Below are 20715 nucleotides of genomic sequence, written 5' to 3'. Positions count from 1 at the left end.
TAAAGAAAGTTCTAAAACCTTTTTTGTTTGAGAACCCACACAGGCTGGTGCCTGCTCTTACTATATTTCTAAATGGAGGGGTTTTGTCCTACGGGTCCTGGCTGGACAAGTTACATTTGATAAAGAAGAAAGTGCCAGGACTCGATTTTGACAGACCAGAACTGGTTTATTCAGCTGGTGTGTGCCTTCTATTATTTATTTAAAGAAGGTATGCATTTGTCATAAATCATGCATTTCAGAAACAATTTTCAAATTTCACAATATACAGAGGCTGAAAATATCCCTTTTACTGGGGATACGAATAAACGCAATATTTCGTACAATTCAATACATTTCAAAACAATGTGTACAAACAAGATAAATGAAAAATAATTCATGAACGATTACGCTTTCATCATTTTTTTCATAAAAACAGGCATTAAATCCTGTACACCAAAACTCATTCAGGTACATTCATTATTGTGTCACTGTGTTATGTGCCTACAGCCAGATGGCCGACGCGTTTCCAAACCCTTCTGTTATTCTAATGGGTTCTTCCTCAGGGCCGGGCTGTGTACCTATGGTGTAAAATTGGGGACATTTAATATCTCCTATTTTCCTAAGTTCTTTACTTAGCTTCATATATAGGCTGAGCCTATAGGATTTTACCTTGTGTGACAGGTTTATTGACTGCTGCTTTCAAGCACGGGGTATCAGGTGGCCTTGACTTTTCACCATTACCTAGATGTGGTTAAGGATGGGTGAATTTAGTAAATATATTAATTTTTACATTTCTTTATGCTAAAAGGTATCTATGTAAGGGCTGCGCTAACACTTACTTGTTTTCTTTCGGTTACTCTCTCAAAGTGAAGTTGTTGTTAAAATGTGTGTCGTGTTCCGCGGTGACTCCGATCTGTGTGTTTAAAAATTCGGAATCAGTTTCAAAATAAAAAAGAAACATTAGAAACATGGTTTAAATCATGTGAAGAGCTTGGGTCGCCAGCCGCGCTACACGCAGGTAGGCGAAAATCACAAACAAAAACAGAACTCGACCTAATGTTTCTTTTTTATTTTGAAACTGATTCCGAATTTTTAAACACACAGATCGGAGTCACCGCGGAACACGACACACATTTTAACAACAACTTCACTTTGAGAGAGTAACCGAAAGAAAACAAGTAAGTGTTAGCGCAGCCCTTACATAGATACCTTTTAGCATAAAGAAATGTGAAAATTAATATATTTACTAAATTCACCCATCCTTAACCACATCTAGGTAATGGTGAAAAGTCAAGGCCACCTGATACCCCGTGCTTGAAAGCAGCAGTCAATAAACCTGTCACACAAGGTAAAATCCTATAGGCTCAGCCTATATATGAAGCTAAGTAAAGAACTTAGGAAAATAGGAGATATTAAATGTCCCCAATTTTACACCATAGGTACACAGCCCGGCCCTGAGGAAGAACCCATTAGAATAACAGAAGGGTTTGGAAACGCGTCGGCCATCTGGCTGTAGGCACATAACACAGTGACACAATAATGAATGTACCTGAATGAGTTTTGGTGTACAGGATTTAATGCCTGTTTTTATGAAAAAAATGATGAAAGCGTAATCGTTCATGAATTATTTTTCATTTATCTTGTTTGTACACATTGTTTTGAAATGTATTGAATTGTACGAAATATTGCGTTTATTCGTATCCCCAGTAAAAGGGATATTTTCAGCCTCTGTATATTGTGAAATTTGAAAATTGTTTCTGAAATGCATGATTTATGACAAATGCATACCTTCTTTAAATAAATAATAGAAGGCACACACCAGCTGAATAAACCAGTTCTGGTCTGTCAAAATCGAGTCCTGGCACTTTCTTCTTTATCTTGTGTCCCTTGGCAGTATTTTTTTTGCTGAAACGATTACTGATACCGTATAGCTTATGGATTGCATGTTCTCTGGAGAGCTACACTATAATTGTGCTGTAGCATATGCGTCACATCCTAAGTCTAAAAAGAAAGATCAAAGATGCAAGGATACGGGAGTGGGTGGGAGCTGTGCAAGCCAAGCATTAAAAATAATAAAATCATATTATTCTTAGAATTAAGAGAAAAGAAACGATCTGCATAGCAGAATGATAGTGGGGAGCAGGGGGGGGTGGGGGGGAGAAATGCGAAACACAGCCTGGTGACCGTGAGAAGTGTGAAGTAGGGGGCGGGGAGAGTGGATGCCTGAAGTGAAGCTGCTGGCGGCACCACGCTGGGGAAGCAACAGATGGCTGGCTTTGATGTAGTGATGCAATGGGGAAGCCTGTGGGGAAATGCGTGTGCTTGGCTGGGCTGCCTCTGATGATCTAATGCGAGTCAAGGAAGGCAGGCGCTGGAGAGGGAGGGGGTGGGCAACTCGAACGACCATATGGCTGGGAGAAGCTGTGTGCTGGAGGCTTGGCTGGCTGGGCTCGTTCACGAGAGGCTTGTGGTCACGTGATTCTTCCGCTTTTAACATGCACTGTGAAGAAACTGAAGTCGAAACTGCAGTGGTTTGACTAGTGGATCGAGCACTTGAATTCTCGCCATTTTCCAATGGAAAAGGCGAGACCTAAAAAACATATAAACCAACGACAGCACAGCAGAAAAGGTTGAAGATAGTGCCATTGTTGTTCAGACTGATGCAATAATGCCTGGCAGAGTATGCATTCTCAAGTTTATTTGATTCTGAAGAATAATTGTTTCTTTATTCAATAAGTATGATTGCTACATAATTAATTGCTATGTTTGCCACTCTCTTTGAAAGGTTTGGGGCACACTGGCAAAATGGAAAAGCTACCATATTGTTTCCCTTGGACGCATTGCTTTGGCCCTAAACGGCAGTGAAATTGAAGAGCTAGATCTGAGTACCGTAGATACTGCCATCGCACTTAGTCAACAAACCGAATGGACAACCGACCAGGTAAAAATGCTTCTCTAAAATGATGTGTCTTAAAAATGGTTCCACGTAAAATCTGCATGTCCATTTTCCTGTCTTCTTCAGCGGAGGGCACCACCTCCAAACCCTTGGTAGAAGACCGTCTACCATACTTTGAGGTCCCAACCCTTTCAATAGGCCTTAGTTTCAGGTAAAGAGCTCCAAGGTCTGCAGTTCTGGCCGTTAAGCCACATCCTCTCCCCTCAACTGTAAAGCTGATCATAAACCATATGGTTACATACCCCTGAATGCCATTGTTTTCTTTTCCTGTGCATGATGGTACATCACCCAAGGGTAATCGCGCGCTGTACAAGTGCAAATAACATAACATAACATAACATAACATAACACATCAGAAGAGTGGCTATTCAACACTCTGAAGCCTGAAACCTTGTGACGGGTGGGCTCGGGGGAGGGGGGGGAATGTAGCTCAACCATGACAGAACCCCTTGAGGCTCCACCCAGAGAAACGTGGCAGTTCCCCCACTACTAAATGAGGCGGGTAAACCGGGAGCTTAAACCGGTGGAAGAACCCCAATTTAGGGCACTTTTCCCATCCCAGCAAACTCCAGTGCTCCCCTGAGTTTTTCATTAAAAAAAAAGGATTTTTCTGTCTCCCTTGTATGAAACCAAAATGAGGAAGTGATATTGAACAAGCACATTCTACAAATAATTAGATGGGTTTCATTGGTAACGTTTCACATTTTGATATATTAATATTTAAAATATTCAAGGAGCTAGAAAAAATCGATAACTATTTTGTTGCACCACATTTAAAGTATTTGGCACATTAAAAACGTTAACGCAGTGATTACTTTAGTAACTTTTTTTGAGCAAGCAATCAAGACCACAGTTGAGCAAGGATAGTAGATCCGCGTGGGGGAAATTATTTCTGAGTGAATTCAGGGTTGTGACTGTAAAGTAACATCTACCACCCCATAATGGCTAAAATGGTTTCATGTTTGAAAAAACTGTTAGTTACAACCAGCCACAGCCCGTGCAGGTAGGGGCGGTATTTATTCAATTTTCCCACATGGTCGTCTCTTGAAATCCCCCTCCCACCGGGCCCCACTACCCCTCTGCTCTTACCTGCATGGACCGCAGCTGCTTACAACCTCTGTTTACTTTAAGAATAATACAGCATGGGAAGGATTCTTCTATAAGAGGATACAAATCAGTGGAAGGAAAAACAGTATTTTGTATTTCTTTTTATTCAATTTTATACAGTATTCAAAGCGAAAATACAATAGATGCAGTCACACATTCATTGCAATATCTCATGAGAAATGTCATATTGTAATTGTAATTGCATTTATATAGCGCTTACTACCCCGACGAGGTGTTGAAGCGCTTCCCACTGGACAGCAGGCTGCTCCGGAATCCAAGGTTAGTGGTGAGTCCAGTGTTATTGGTTACTGTTAGTTACTGGGATTAGTCTTCTGCACTCAAGTAAACCATTCCATGTAGTAATTACAGTTTCTTTATAGAGGACTAAGTTAAAAGGGTTAGTTACGATTATTAGTGTGAGTGGGTTGTGAGCCCATGCATATGGTTGGCGGGATTAATTTATGAGATTTAGGGCCCGATGTAGGTAAACTCCAATTTACCACTTATTAAATACCGAATCATACCGATTCGGTATTTGAGAAGTGGTAAATTGGAGGGGGGGAGATGTGGGTATTTCAGAATCGGTAAATACCGAATCTGTAAGATTCGGTATTTACCGAATCTGTAAATACCGAATCGGTATCCCCCATTGATTCCTATGGGCCTTGAAGCCCTTAGGAATCAAAGGGCATTACCGATTCGGTAATTACCGATTTCTGCAAGGGTGCAGGGGGTGTCACTTTGACACCCCCTAGCACCCCCAATACAGGCTTGGGTGCCATGTGGCAGGCATACATGCCCTAGGGGCAGGTCTGCCTGCCACATGGCATAGGTGTGCATGCACACATGTGCATGCACACCAGAATCGGTATTTTACCATGAAGTTGTATTTCATGGTAAAATACCGATTCGGTAACACCTGTGGGACTCAGAAGAGTCCCACCTACATTAGGAATTTACCGAATCGGTAGAATTACCGAATCGGTATTTTACCGATTAGGTAATTTTACCGATTCGGTAAATGTGCAGTTACCTACATATGCCCTTGGAAACGGGCACCTACATACCAAATGGCCATTTACCGGTCGGAAACGGACGAAATCGGCCGTTTCCGACCGGTATTAAGGCTCCTACATCGGGCCCTTGGTATTGTTAGGTTGAATAGATATGACTTTCAGAAGAAGGAGGAGAGATTGTGATTTTGTAAATGAGTTGTAAGCAATTTGCAGAAATACAATACTAGAGAATAGGCAAACATGCATGTCTCAGAGTAAGCTGTGCTCAGAGAGATGAGGCATGCAGAAAATGGAAAGGAAGAAGAGAGAAAAAAAGGAGAGGCGCTAATCAAGTTTTGATTAAAGGTCGATTCTCCATGCCTAATTTAAGGAATGTAGGTAATATTTTTGAGAAAGCATGCAGTTTGAGGATGCCAGGATATTGACATTAAACAACATTAATTACCTGAGAAGATTGTGCTTTAGTAGGTATTTTTAATAGGCACTATAATCAGGTAAACCATCTCTCCACTGCCAGGCGACCGCTTGACCACTGATCCAGCCAGGTCAGTTGATCAGCGCAAGGATTGAAAGTGAAAGGGAGAAGATGTGACGTAACAGATAGAGCGGCTGACCTTTAAGCCTGGGAAGCATGTTCAAGTCTTGGCAGGACGCTCAAGCATCCTGGTTCTAGCCAAATCACTTAGGGCCAGATGTATCAAGATACCGTTTTGCGAATCCTAAATAGCGATTTTTTGCGAATCGCTATTTAGAATTCGCAAAACGGTATGTATGTACAAAATCGCTATTTTTTAGCGATTTCTTATTATTCTTTATTTGCGAATTCGCAATTTCCGAATTCGCAAATAAAGAATAATTTCCAATGCATTCCTATGGGCCAGGAGGCCCATAGGAATGATAGTGCAATAATTCTCAAATTGCGAATTTGCAATTTGCTAATCGCAATTTGAGAATTATTTCAAGGGTGCAGGGGTGTCTCAAAGACACCCTGCTGCACCCCTGAAATCTACATGTGTGTGCATGTGGCACACATACATGCCCTATGGGCATGTATGTGTGTCACATGCCACCCTCACAAATGCCAATTAGGGCATTTTTTAAAGAAATCGCAAATTACCACCAACTACAAGTTGGTGGTAAATTGCGATTTCTTAACACAAATTCGCAAACCAAAAATGTGTCATACATATTATTTAAGGAATCGCAAAATTTACGATTCCTTAAATGCTATGGCAAAATAAGGAATCGCAAATAATTGCGTTTCCTTAAATTGCGATTTTTCAATACATATGAAAAATCGCAAATCGGCAGTTTGCGAGTCGCAAAGGCCGAAATTCTGCGAATTTCAGCCTTTGCGAGTCGCAAAAGCCTTGATACATCTGGCCCTTAATCTCCCTATTGCCTTAAAAATGAATGTGTCCGTCTGTAATGCAACTGGTGCTCATGTAAGGCTCTCGGATGCCTTCGGGTCGAGTTTGGGCTATATAAAATTACAACATAAAATAATAATAATGGCTTGACACATACGGTGAGAAATATCAAGAGCTTTAGGCTGTTTTTGATTAAAATAGAGAGGAATTATTGCTATTATCTGATGTAACAGTTTTAAAGCTCTGCAGCACATTATATGCTTATAGTCTTATTCTAATTAATTCCCTGCTTTTGGATTGCTTGGTGTATGGTATATGATTTACTTATTAGTCTTACGTAAATGTTTTCTATGCTAAAAGAGTTTTTAAAGCGTTGATTGGCTGTATATTATTTATAATTTTGTATTGCTATTAAGGACTTCAATAAAAAATAAAAAATACATTTTAAAAGAGCTTTAGGCTGTTGCGCTCAGAGGAAACTGTAACTTCAAGATCATAGCGGTGTGAGAAAATACATAGGAAACAATATACACATTGAAAAGCAGAGTCTGCAAATGCTGCAGGGAATGTATTTTGCTATTAATTCTCAGGTTTAACTCACAGTAATAATTGTAAATCAGAGTAGAGTCCATTTGAATGCCTCTGTTTGGATTCACACAAGATGAAAGGTGAGGACCGCTTCCCATCCAGTGCAATTGTATTGTCTGCATGGCAGTGGGTGGAAAGCAGGAGATACATACACTCATGTGAGTGTGGGAATGGTGAAATGGCTTCCTTTACAAATTCAATTAACCCCTTCGCTGCGGCGGCTATTCCGCCGCAGCGCTAAAAGGGTGGGGCTTCCGCGCGGCGGTTCCGTGCTTGTGACGGAACCGCTCCGTCACGGCTCGCGGGTGAGCTGTGGTTGTGACGGAACGGTTCCGTCACGGCCCCGCCCGTTCTTTAGAACGTCAGCGCAGGCGCGGAAATCGAGCCGCGCAGGCGCGTTGGTAGGGCCGTGACAGAACCGTTCCATCACCAGCACAGCCCACCCGTGGCTCGTGACAGAACGGTTCCGTCACGAGCATGGAATAGGTTAAGACATTTTAGGAAATGGCTGCTGACAAGGCTTCCCAAAGCACTGCCCTTTTATAGGTGCTATGGGTGTGGAGGGGGTGAAGCTAACAGGTTGAAGGAGGCCCTTTTTTGGTGAGGCCAAACCTTTTGTCTACCTTGATCATACTTCAGTGCAGAGCCGTCACATCTTATTGTGCCTCCGTTGTGGGCACTCCAGGGTGGAGACTGCCCTGCTGTGAGGCGCATCACTACACAAAGGCTGTGTCTGGAGAGCAAACAGGTTCTGAAGCATGAGGCAGTGGGCACATTTTCAGTTTCGGTCAAATAGAAATTTCGTATTTAAACTGAAAAAATCACTTTGTGCTGAAATACAAAATAACTGACAATGTTTGGGGAATGTGATCGGAAAAATTGATTGTTCATGACGTGGGCGGACTTTTTGTGAAACTGATTACAAAGTTAAAACTCCACTGCAGAGAAAAGTACAAAATGTCTGCTGGTGCCAGATGGTGGAGGGCAGATTATCTACTCCAACCTGAAGGAGGAAGAAACACAAATGCTCACAGTGTCAGTATAGAGCAACATTGTTTATGTGTTTATGTTCCCCCATTTCATCAAGAGCCAAGTAGCCACAAGTATACATTTCTGTACATTTCTGTGTATCCTCATAGCTTCTACTCTGAATCTCCCCAATACTTCAAGGTGCAGTTTGGAAACTCCGCCAGGCTTCTGATGTGAATGTGGCAGCCAGCACTGCTGCGTGCCCAGTGTAAAGTCCTGGATAGGCTGCGGCTCTTGTATAGCACTTTGGAGCCGAGTGCAGCAGTTTCTAATCACTAAAACGAAAACTTGTTATTATCCAATTTAAGGGCAGTGATTTTACTGGCTTCCAAAAGACAAAAGTTAGACTCTGCCTTGCCAGAATTTGATACAGCCTAGGCATTTAAGGTCCACAATAATTAATGTGCTGCTTTGCAATAAGTTGAATTGCAGTGTGTTTGATAGTGCAGTTTGGGCATCGAACACATTCCCACAAAAACTAGCAACAGAGCTGGACAAGTGGTCAGCCTGATCATAGCACACAAGCCGGGAAATACTGCAGCTCAGTAGGCCACTATAGCTGGAGAGGATCAGGCTAGAAGGAGAAACCCAGCATCTGTATCTTAGCGGCAACAACATCTTGAGTTGTCCTTCAAGCTACTACGCCACACTATCAGGGGTGTCATAGATCTTGTGTAGTAATTTACAATACATGTATCTATACATGCAATTCAAGGATATTTGTCCAGTTTGGGCACAGCAGAATGTCCCCTCATTACTCGTGATCGCAAATCCCTGTCTCAGCATCCCACCTATCCTTGACCGTCACACCATCCATCTCACTTTCCAAACTGAATGAAACTCTAAAGTCAAGAGACCAAGAACCAGATTTATTAACATTTAAAGGAATACAACAAGACATCTTGCTGCACTGTGTCAAACAGGAATGCACCATTGTTTACTAAGATATGGCACATTTTTGCTCTCTCTCTGCGCTGGCTCACTGAGTGCTGCCTAGCACCAACACACGCACCATTGGGCCATGGTGCAAGGGTGCCTCTGTTACCGGCAGGATTGTTTTTGTGGACAAAAACAATCTTCAGTGTCATTTCCCTCTTTCCACTTGTGCTTCAGAATGACAAAACGTTGAAAGAGGAAATATTGAAGAGAAATAAACATGTTTTTGTTTGTTACTCCTCTGTTGGGATGGCGTAACATTTTGACACATTCCCAGGTATACTATTCTTAATAAATATGGGAATGCACCAAAATCCATGGGTGGATGCATGGGTATGCCCACACTCCACTCATGGCATGCCTTCCCAATGCAAAGTAACGCAAGGCAGCAACATGAGCTCTGCTTTGCGTTACTCTAGATTTACTAAGCAGCGCAAGGTGTCTTTGCGTGGCTTGGCAAATCTGACTTCAGGGATTGAGTTTCCTTTCATCACCTTGCATGATGCAAGAGCAACGCAAGCCCTTACTAAATATGTGCGCAAGTGTCTTGAATCTGAATTAGCTATTCCTTCTCATAAGGTGAGGAGCTGATTGAGTTCTAGAGGAAATGTTGGGTGGAGGACAAATGTGCAGAGCATAGGCGGTGGGATAGGAAAGTGTCCAGTACAGTACAGAGAGTTCTGCCAAGAATTCTGTGTAGAATTAGAAAACAACCCTGGAAAGTCCATCACCCAATGTCTGAAATTCCATCTTTAAAATTGAATACTGACTTTGGGTTCTTACATGAGTGGAATTGAGGGATTGCCTTAAAAATTGTCTGAAATTGTATTAAACCAGTGCCAAGACCATCTGGTACAAGCCACTCAATTTATATCATTTATGGGCCGGTCATTGGGCAGACACAAGGAGCTGAAAGAGAGTGAGAAGAGACAATTTTTGTTTCCACAACAGGAGGCGGAAAAGGTGCTATAGAAAAACATAGGTGCTTAAAGTAGGCTTGTGCGCATAAATTGCATACTGGGGAAACAATATTTCACATAACATTAACATGCAGCATCCACTATGTAGAAATAAGTGACATGGTGTAATAGTTCAAGACAAATATATTTTAATACCTGCATAATTAATGACAGTACATTGTAAGAAAGATGTGCTACTGTTTTCAATATTGTCTTTTAGAATGCCATCCATATAGTTAATGTGTCATTAATTAAGCTTCATAAGACACTATAAAATTTTAAGCATCTACATGCATTATTTCAAACTGAATGACTAGTTATTACTCAAAGCGGATTTATTTTGATTAGGTTTACCTTGCAAATGCCATTACAAACAGGGACTAGCCATATTTATACTAGTATTAGGATCTCCCTTTTGGCACAAATGAACACAAAAGATGGGCTGCAGTGTGGATATTCCACACATCACCATTTCCTTCTTCTCAGTATGTAACCTACCTGGAACTGGCAAGTCCTGTCATGAGCTCACTCTGTAATTGAACTCATGCTACACCTCACATTAGAGGACCAACAACTATTTAAACGAGTCCGCGATTCTTTGTGTTCCGATATTGAGGGTATGTGGCTTAGTAGATCAGACTGCACTGTCCTTTTTAGGGTGAGGAAATAAATGCTTTCTATAAATTTGCTCCATTTGTGTAGTGGCACGGTGAGAATAGAAAACAATGGAATGGAATGAGGCATAGATTACCAGTGGCTGCGATTAATTCAAGCAGTCCATATTCACCTTTTGTTCTTCTAGAGGTAAAATTCATAAGCACATTATTTATATGTTGTATTCTTACCTTTTTGTTTTGTTTTAATGGTATTAGATATATATGAAATGTTATGTGGTACTTTAACCCCTTGCCCGCGGTCGAAATTCCGCTCCTGTGCGGCACATTCCGATCGCGGGCGTGGTCATGACGGCTGGGAGCTGTCATCAGCACACGAGCCCTTTGTGCCATGGCGGCTCCCGGCCGTCATCAGCATGGAAGGGGTTAAAGTATACACAGTAAAGTAAAACAAAAGAAATATTAACATTCAACTTTGGAGCCTAAAATTTTGACTCAATATTTTGCTCATAAATGTTTTGGGGATGTTAAGGCCCTAAATTATATATGCTATGGATAGGTAATACTATATTTCAAATTTACCAAGACACTCATGAAAAAAGAATCTACTCTTGGATCGAAGCGTACTGGTGCTAGCTCTTAATATTTTGGAAGATTGAAAATTCCATTATTCATGTAAACCTTGCACAGTTTGTACTTGAGCAGCAGGGGCTAATTAGAAATGCACACATGATTTTTTAAACTTGTGAATTGTGATTCTTCAAATGTTATACTTAACCTTCAACCAGAAGTTAGTATAATGTGAAGTAGTCCATAGGTTCAGAGAGGTGTGTTGTGATACTATTGCACTTCAGTGTTCTTTTTTTTAAAATTATACTTACTTAGCCTAATACAGTAGGTAGGTTTCAAGAATGTGACCAAGATATGTGAGGAATGTAAATGGCAAGTCCTGAGCCAGAGAAGGAAAAATTATTGTGAGGAAATGAAGATTGCATTTAGATTGAGTATTTGAAAATGGAAAATTATACTTCTCAATATTTTAGTTATTTCTGATTCATTCCCAGGCTCCAGTTGCGATAAATGCATACACCTGCATATGAGAATAGTGTGATAGTGGATAGAACTGTAATTCTAATAATTTACAGTGAAAAATGTTAAAATCAGATGATTACATTTTCTATACAAAAAATGTTAGAAAATACCATTTGAAAATATAAGATGGGATTTAAGAACTCTGTTTGAAAAAATTTGTATTAGGAAAAATATTTTGTAATAAACTTTTGTACTTTTTTCAGGCTAAAGCCATTTTTAGAGGGTTTCTAAAAGATTCCCGAAAATCAGTGAGTGATCTAAAAAGCATTGACTTGGTGGGATTGGGAACAAATTTGTGTGCGATTGACTTCAAAGAGATATCTTCAATCAAGACATCAGAATTCAGGTAGAAACCGTCTACTGCTACCATATACTTTTCAGGTGTCTTTATTTAAAAGTAGTCTATGTGATTGTATTTATGAGTGGACAGAATATGAAAAGTATGTATTACAACAGAGTTGATGTTAGATATTTCTTGATATTGGACATTGGGTGCCCTGCTGAATTATATATATGAAGTTTGCTTCTTAGTTATAAATATTGCATTACAAATACAAAGCTTGATTCGGGCAAGACTGAGGTAATTATTTTTCAAAATAATGTACATTTCTGGTCCCCCGGCTGGTTGCCAGAAGAATTAGGCACTCTCCCAAAACCTACCAGGAAAGCAAAAATTCTGGGAGCTATGGTGGAGGAGAAACTCACTTTTGGGGACCAGATAAATGCTGTTGCATCTGCCAGCTTCCAACCTTCTCAGAATAATTAAGAAAATAATGCCCTTTATGCCGGAGGATAGTCAATGCATAGTTAGAATATCTCTCATTCTATCAAGGCTGGATTACTGCAACAGCCTCAGCCTGAACATTCAAGAACGTCATTTAAACAAAGTCCAACTTTTGCAAAATGCGGCAGCCAGACGGCACGCCAACATTTGTATCTGTCAAAAGGCTTCACTGGCTTCCAGTCAGATAACAAGTGTGTTTCCAATCCTAATGCACTGTTTTTAAAGCCCTTCAAGGAATAGGGCCAGAATATCTGAAACGCCGATTTCAATGGTATGTCCGTGAAAGAGCCCCCCGCTCCTTAGGAGCTAAGAGGGTGACGGTACCCTTAATGGAAAAAATCAAGTGGGGAGGGAGAAGTTTCATCAACTGTGCCACAAGGGCTTGGAATAAACTCTCTCTCCATATTAGAACTGCAACTGACCTAATGGAGTTTAGGAAGGGATTGAAAACCTGGCTTTTCGGTTTTTAGGATTCTTATCTCAACCTGTGTTCAGATGGCAATAGCTAGCATCAAGACATCCTGGGGTAACCGCTGCGCTTTAGAAAGACAATTAACATAACATAACATAACATTGGACAATTTTTTTTATAACAGACATAATGTTCACTCACACGTTAACAATTAAACAACAATACTGAAAAGAAATACTGCATGATTAAAAAGTGCAAAGGAAGATACACATTTGGATGGGCCACTTTGTCAATGATAAACTGTGTTTTATTCTAAAAGTTGCAATAAATACAGATGTTTTCTGAATGTTAAATGCAAATAAAACAATGAACTGCAGGTTAAGTCAATGGTAGTTTAAAGAAAAGAGGCTTCACTGTGTTTTCATGGGGACCGATTTTTCTGGTGAACGAAAATAAACTTGAAAATTTTCACCTAGAATGCAGAGAGCCAAATCTGGCACAGCAAAAAAATGTTTCGGTATGTACTGTTCAATACCTTACTAACTTGCCTTCTCTCTTCTTATAATTTCAAATCTGTGCAGGATGGGTTCAGTGCTCTATATAACAAGCCCTGTCTTTCAGTATGGACTATAATTCATCAATCTAGAGGTACAAGATGACTAATGTGCACCTGTGAGGATCTTCATACCTGCATATTAAAAACAAGAATTAATATCTACGATGGTTGATGAGCTGTTTCATGGTCAATTTTGTATCTCAAATAGATGGTAACCAGGAAGGAAGATGTTTGAGGGACTTTTGATCCACACCATGATTACCACCTCTGAGAGGCAATGTGTTGGTATTTTTCTGTGATGATTCAGACCTCAAGCCTATGTTCTCTTCACAGTTCCCATGCCAATAGGTTTTCATTATAAAGGATTCATGTCACAGACATTGTCAACAATTCTTTTCTCACTGGACACACCTGGGCACCTGTACTATAACTCTCGCTTACTCGCAGCACGCAATAGACGCCTATGTGAGACAAGCAGTGAGGCTTGTGGCATTATTAGCTCTTGGAAATGTAATCTTTGAAGAAAGATCTCATCACAGTAGTCATTGAATGACATGGCCACTAGTATATTGAAATTGATGCAGTAATGAATAGGCAGTAAAGGTAGAATACAACAATGGCAACAGATGTGAATGGACACTCTCCTGGTCACTGTGATGACTTGTGTGATGAACAATAGCTCTGAGTCAAAAAGGACCCCCAGAGTTTGAGGGAGTTGGGCCTAGTGTTAGGCTTTCGCAAATGTGTCACTCTAGAAACCCCAGAGACAAGACTTAGGACTTCCATTTTAACCCATTCATACAGTCTCAATTTTGTGTTATCCACTCTTGTCATTCATATCTAAGAGGCAGTTAATGAATGTCGGTGTCATCTGCACAGAGTTGATATCCAGTGATATGGCTATTAGGTTGTGAATGGTTTTAGCTATTTCCTGAAGAACCAGTCAGATTTAGGAACACTGGGGCACACCACTTCACCGTTTTGGACATTTTAAGGAGGTAAGGACTTAATGTTTCCTTTTGGGTACAGCTTTAAAGTCATAAGGCCCGATTCACAGAACTAACTTAAGACAAAATCCTAAACTTACTACTTTTGGTATTCACAGAAGTTAGAATTTGATCTTAAGTTTGTCTTAAGACAAACTTAAGACAGACTTAAGACAGACTTAAGACAAAATCCTAACTTAAGTCTGTCTTAAGTCTGTCTTAAGACAAACTTAAGACAAAATCCTAACTTCTGTGAATACCAAAAGTATTAAGTTTAGGATTTTGTCTTAAGTTAGTTCTGTGAATCGGGCCCTTAGAGAGCACAACCCTTTTTTATACCCACAAGGAGAAAGCAGATCATTGGGAAAGAGAGAGAGAAGGATTAAAGCACAGTACTGGCCAGATCCTTTTAATCTGCAGCTCTTGTGTGACTTTCATTATTATGGTTTAGCAGTCCACTGTGGTCCAAAGCCCAACTGGAATTCAAAAGGGAGTTTCCTAGTTTTTTAAGTACGGAAAGGAATGAGCATCATTGTAGGTTAAAGATAGTACCCTTGAGATGGTTCCATAGTTGCAGTTACCTCTGGATCAGTACTTGGATTATTGAGAAGCAGACTGGTAAAATTGCATTTGGAATTCGGGGGGGACCTACACAAACTTTAAGGAGCCATTTAGAGAATCTTCTGTTGGATGCCTTGATGGCAGACTGGCAGAGTTGATTAATTTTAGCATTGCAGGTATAAATGTGAGAGGAAGCAAGGTTTATTTTATTAGTGGCTTTTTATGGTGGTAGCATTTGAATCAAGTGGGTTTGTTGCATACTAGGGTAGTGGAAGACTGATGAGTGGCAGTCAGATCAACATGTTTATGGCACAAAGAAAATGTCAGATCATTGCATATTTGTTTGGACTGGTGGTATTTGTGGTGTTGTTTGAGGGTCTGTAGTTATTTCTCGATGTATCTAAGAAGTGTTCTGAAAGAATTATGAGCTTTCTAAAATCAAGATTTGAGGCCAGCCTTTTAAGTTATGTGCATGGCTAATTTGGTGCCATGGTTTTGGATTTTCAGAGTGGTTCTACCTGGACTGTTAGCTTTCTTTTTATGGAGGGGAGCAGCCTTCTCGGTGGCTGCACTGGTGATTTCATTGGAGTGATATTGATGACTCATCAGTGGAAGGTGGGTGTATTCCATTGAAAAATTGAGGATATCAATAGCCTGTATATTGTGAGAGTTTAACTTTGAGATGGAACTGGTTGGATTGGTAATCTTCTTTTAGGCACAGTGAAGCATATAAGAGCACAATTCAATCATAGCAGGGGCTGACACTTTTTGAACCTACTTTTGTTTTATCTGTGAGAATAGCAAGTCACGGTTGTTCCCATCTGCTTTACATTACTGTCTCTACAAAAACCATTGCACACAGAACAATGACACAAACAATACTAAACATCAAATGCATACAATGTTATGTTATGTTATGCAGATTTGTAGAGCACATGCTGGCACTGAGCCGGTGTGAGTCTAAGCAACCCTTGGGCCTAGTGTGACTTCTCCAAAAGCCAGGTCTGCAGCTTCTTGCAGAATTCAAGAATTGAGGGGAGACTCTTATGTGCTGTGGCAGGTCGTTTCACGCTTTAGGAGCGATATAGAAGGCTTGACCACCGGAATTGGTTTCCGTATGCCTGGGATGTGTGTAGGTAGGAGTCTGAATGAGTGGAGTTGTCTGGAAGGTTTGTGAAAGCAGATGTGATTCTTGAGGTATGCTGGCCAGTGTTATGTAGGGCTTTGAAAGTGTGGGTGGCCTAGTGTTGATGAAAAGAAGATGGCAATTAATTGAACTGTATATTAGAGTTTACTGTTGCTCATTGGTGTCAAACACTGATGAGAGATCTAGCAACAGTAGTGGTATCATACCTCTGTTCATAGTCACTTCACCGTGTGCTAATGCCTTACTTGACATCATAAATGCAGTCACATTTTGTTTTTGTTTTTTACAGTCTGGTGGTTGCAAGGATCGGTTCATTGCCCTGTGGTATGTCTGTTCTGCGAGAATTTAAGAAGAAAGCAGAAAAAGTATTTGGGAAGTCTGAAAGTTGGAACAGTTCGATTTTGTATGACATTGGTATAATAGCAGGTAAGGGTTACAAATGTAGGGGATGCTCACTTACTGTTCTATGGTGTGGCGCCATGGCCAGGGCGACTGACACTGGACGCTGGAGCTCACGGTTCGATCCCCGGCTCCGGCGGCAGGGGTCCGCCCAGCACCATGTGACTCTGGGCAATAGCTTGCTTAATCTTCCCAATGGCCCCCAGCACCGGGATGCCTCCGGGTAGCTGTGCGCTTTACATATACTGGATTTACATTTCATTTTACATTTATATAAGACTCCTCCCAAATGTGTTTCGAGGCTATTGTCATCTTTAAAGGTAATGCATACATTAGTTAACATTCAACTCCATAGTCAGATGTGACATTTTTCTGTATCTGCCAATAACCTTGACGTTTCTCTGAATGAGTACACTGCACAGTTCTCTCATGTCGTATCATTCTGTAATGGAGATCCAAATACAAATATTCAAATTGTAGGATGCAGACATTATTAGGGCTGTAGTTCTTAAAAGTGAAGAAGTTGTTTGCTTGAAGAAGTAATTGCGTTAGAAGAAGTGACCAAACATATTTAACGACTACAAAGCAGCAAAACTCCTGACCGAAAGGACTCCCAGTGGAGCTGTCAAAACAGCTGGCATCACAACTGAGCTACGAGCTGCTCAATATGTTCAAGAAGCCCAGGCAATGGAGAAGCTACAGAAGGACCTCAAACACATGGTTATCACTGCCATCCACAAAGAGGGTAAACCTAAAGAGGAGTGCTCCTCAATCTCACTCCTCTACCTAGAGACTAAAATCCTAGCTAAGATACTAACAACAAGACTGCTGGGGCTCTTAACAACCCTCAGCCACAAAAATCAGTCTGGATTCAGGCCAGATTGGTCTACCTGACTGAATCGCTGACTACTCTACAACTAGATTTTTAAATCAGGCACCTTGAAGGAACCACTTCCAATTCTCTCCCTAGACAGAAAACAACCTTTATATCACAGTGATTACACCACAATGTAATTACAACACGGTCATTACAACAACGGCGTTGTTAGCACGCAATGCCATTACTACGCAAGTCATTACATTGACTTGCAGTAGATGGTGCGCTAACATTAGGAATAGTATAGTTTACTATTCCAATACCTTCCTTACTGTTGTGTAGACTAGAGTTGGAATAGTAAATTGTATATTTCGTCCCATCTACTGAAAGTCAATGAAATGACTTGTGTAGTAATAGCATTGCGTGGTAACAACGCGGTCGTTACAACAACCGTGTTGTATTGCCACACAATGTAATGACTCGCATAGTAAGGAGTCATATTCCGCTAGACACCAGAAAGGCATTTGACTAGATTGATTAGTCCTACCTGTCCCATGTATTGAGGTGTTTTAGATTCAGTTCTAACTTCCGAAAATGGGTGGACCTACTGCACCGCAGTCTGACTGCAACCATTAGGGTAAATGGTGTGCTTTCCTTAGAGTTGACTTGGAAAAGAAGATGTGACAGGGATGCCCACTCCCTCCACTCATATTTGCTTTATGTATAGAACCACTTGAGCTCTGGAATCAGGTCTTCGGCCCAAATTAGCAGATTCAAATCCAGTGATGGAATGATGGATACAATTTTATTATGTCAACCATGTCTTTCTCTGTGCCAAAACCTATTGAAATTATTACACTAGTCTTTTCCTTGTGACAGGCCTTTAGGACCTTCCCATGATTTTGACTAAACTGAGTTAAATCCACCATACTCAAAATCCATGACTGAAACATAGAAGGGATGCACTTGCACCGGCTTAATATGACATGGAATGGTGTTGGGAATTAATTAAAATGCTGAGGCCAGACAGAGAAGCGGAGCTATAGCAGCAATTAAGCCAATTACAATTTGCAGGCCATGGACAGACATGGTCCTGCTGCTCTTAGAAGGACTAGTGTATAGGTCCACCCTCACATCAAAGAGAAATCAAGCATTTTGAGTAGTGATTTCAGTTTACAAAACTCAGTGTGCTGATTAGAACAAACAGCCAGGACTTCTAAATGACCACGTCATGTGGTATTTTCAGTAATTGTGACTTTTCAGTCAATTGCAGATTGCATGCTGAGACTTGTAGTTTTGTCCTACTAGTACATGTGACAATTAAAATGCCCTACCATACAAATTATTGTTGGCTAAAATCCACACAAAACATGCAATACAGATATCATGCCCATTCTTGCCCAGTATTTGTGGTTGCCTATCACTTTACCGTCTGATTAAAATATAAAGAGTTGATGCTCTTCTACAGAACTCCAAATGCTTTGAGTTCCAAAATAGCTTTTTTGCCATTGTTTGTATCCTTGAATTCGTAAACAGATACCATTTGTCTTCACTTATTTAAGCTTATTAACATTTTGCACTGGTGTCCTATATGTTTTAGGAACAGGTGCAATAAAAAGTTAGCATCCTGTGGAGGTGAGTTGATGAAGGGTGGGTCGTTCACTCAGACCTCTGTCCCTGCATTTGCAGTAATTTAGTAGGATTTCCAATGGGGTCACCATTCTGGGAATTCTACTAAAGGGACATTTTTGCACCACAGCAGGCTCATCCATCAGTTTTGGAACAAAATTATTCTTGGTTTGCAAACCAGTTTCTGCTACTGCTTTGAAATCAGAGAATGTCGCCAGTGCTTAATTTGAGCCGGTGATTGCAAGTGGGGCTCACAGGCACTCATTGTTGAGGACTTATTTTTCCTCATCAGACTTTGACCCAGATTGAGGGAGGCAAAAAACATAGAGGGGAAAAAAAGGAGGAAAAGAAAGACGGAAAAAACGTGACTGTTGGCTGAAACCTGTGGGAGTGAGGTAAAGGGCCAGGGATTCTCTAGTAGCTCATTAACGATGCTTGGCCCCCCTAGCATCTGTGCCTTTGCTCTCCCACCCCTCTCTGTCCCTGGCCCCTTCTCATCTGTGCTGTTGCTCTCCCATCACTCTCTGCCCCTGGTCCCTCCCTTATCTGTGCCTTTGCTCTCCCACCCCTCTCTGCCCCTGGTCCTCCTCTCATCTGTGCCTTTGCTCTTCCACCACTCTCTGCCCCTGGCCCACCTCTCATTTGTGCCTTTGATCTTCCACCACTTTCTGCCTTCTGGTCCCTTTCTCATCTGTGCCTTTGAACTTCCACCACTCTCTGCCCCTGGTCCCTCTCTCATCTTTGCCTTTGACCTTCCACCCCTCTCTGCCCCTGGCCCCCCTCTCATCTCTGCCTTTGATCGTCCACCACTCTCTGCCCCCTGTTCCCACTTGCATCAGTACCTTTGATCTCCCCCACACTCTGCTCCCAGGCCCCCTCTATTCTGAACCTTTGATCTCCCCTGCTCTCTTCCCCTGGCCCCCTCTCATCTCTGCCTTTGACCTTCCACCACTGTTTGCCCCGGCCCCCTCTCATCTCTGCCTTTGATCTTCCACCACTGTTTGCCCCGGCTCCCTCCCATCTGTGCCTTTGATCTTCCACCACTCGGTGCCCCCTGGTCCCTCTCTCATCTCTGCCTTTGATCTCCCCCCACTCTCTGACCCCTGGTAACTCTCGCATCAGTACCTTTGATCTCCTACCACTCTCTGCCCCCTGATCCCTCTTGCATCAGTACCTTTGATCTTCCACCACTCTCTGCCCCCGCCCACCCCCCCTCTCATCTGTGCCTTTGACCTTCCACCACCTTCTGCCCCCTGGTCCTTTTCTCATCTGTGCCTTTGATCTTCCACCACTCTCTGCCCCCGCACCCCTCTCTTCTGTGCCTTTGCTCTTCCACCACTCTCTGTCCCTGGCCCCGCTCTCATCTGTGCCTTTGCTCTTCCACCACTCTCTGCCCCCTGGTCCCTTTCTCATCTGTGCCTTTGCTCTTCCACCACTCTCTGTCCCTGGCCCCGCTCTCATCTGTGCCTTTGCTCTTCCACCACTCTCTGTCCCTGGCCCCGCTCTCATCTGTGCCTTTGCTCTTCCACCACTCTCTGCCCCCTGGTCCCTTTCTCATCTGTGCCTTTGAACTTCCTCCGCTCTCTGCCCCTGGTCCCTCTCTCATCTTTGCCTTTGATCTTCCACCACTCTCTGCCCCTGCCCCCCCCTCTCATCTTTGCCTTTGATCTTCCACCACTCTGTGCCCCTGCCCCCCCATCTGTGCCTTTGCTGGGATCTTCCAAACAGAAAGAAAGAAAATAACATGAGGATATCTTCTATGACAGAATGCATGAAGA

General features: G+C 41.8%; 1 protein-coding gene across 1 annotated transcript in view; it reads left to right on the top strand.

Moving 5' to 3' along the window:
- OTOA (otoancorin) overlaps positions 1-20715 on the top strand; it is a 255133-nt gene that overhangs the window by 176639 nt on the left and 57779 nt on the right. The window contains exons 18-20 of the mRNA XM_086939735.1: positions 2765-2920; positions 11850-11992; positions 16382-16518. Coding sequence (XP_086795861.1) covers positions 2765-2920; positions 11850-11992; positions 16382-16518 — 436 coding nt within the window. The remainder of the gene's footprint in view (positions 1-2764; positions 2921-11849; positions 11993-16381; positions 16519-20715) is intronic.

Source organism: Lissotriton vulgaris, chromosome 10 (assembly GCF_964263255.1).
Source record: "Lissotriton vulgaris chromosome 10, aLisVul1.2, whole genome shotgun sequence".
NCBI lineage: Eukaryota > Metazoa > Chordata > Amphibia > Caudata > Salamandridae > Lissotriton > Lissotriton vulgaris.
Note: the sequence above shows the minus strand (reverse complement) of the source record. Positions and strands in the feature narration are given on the sequence as shown.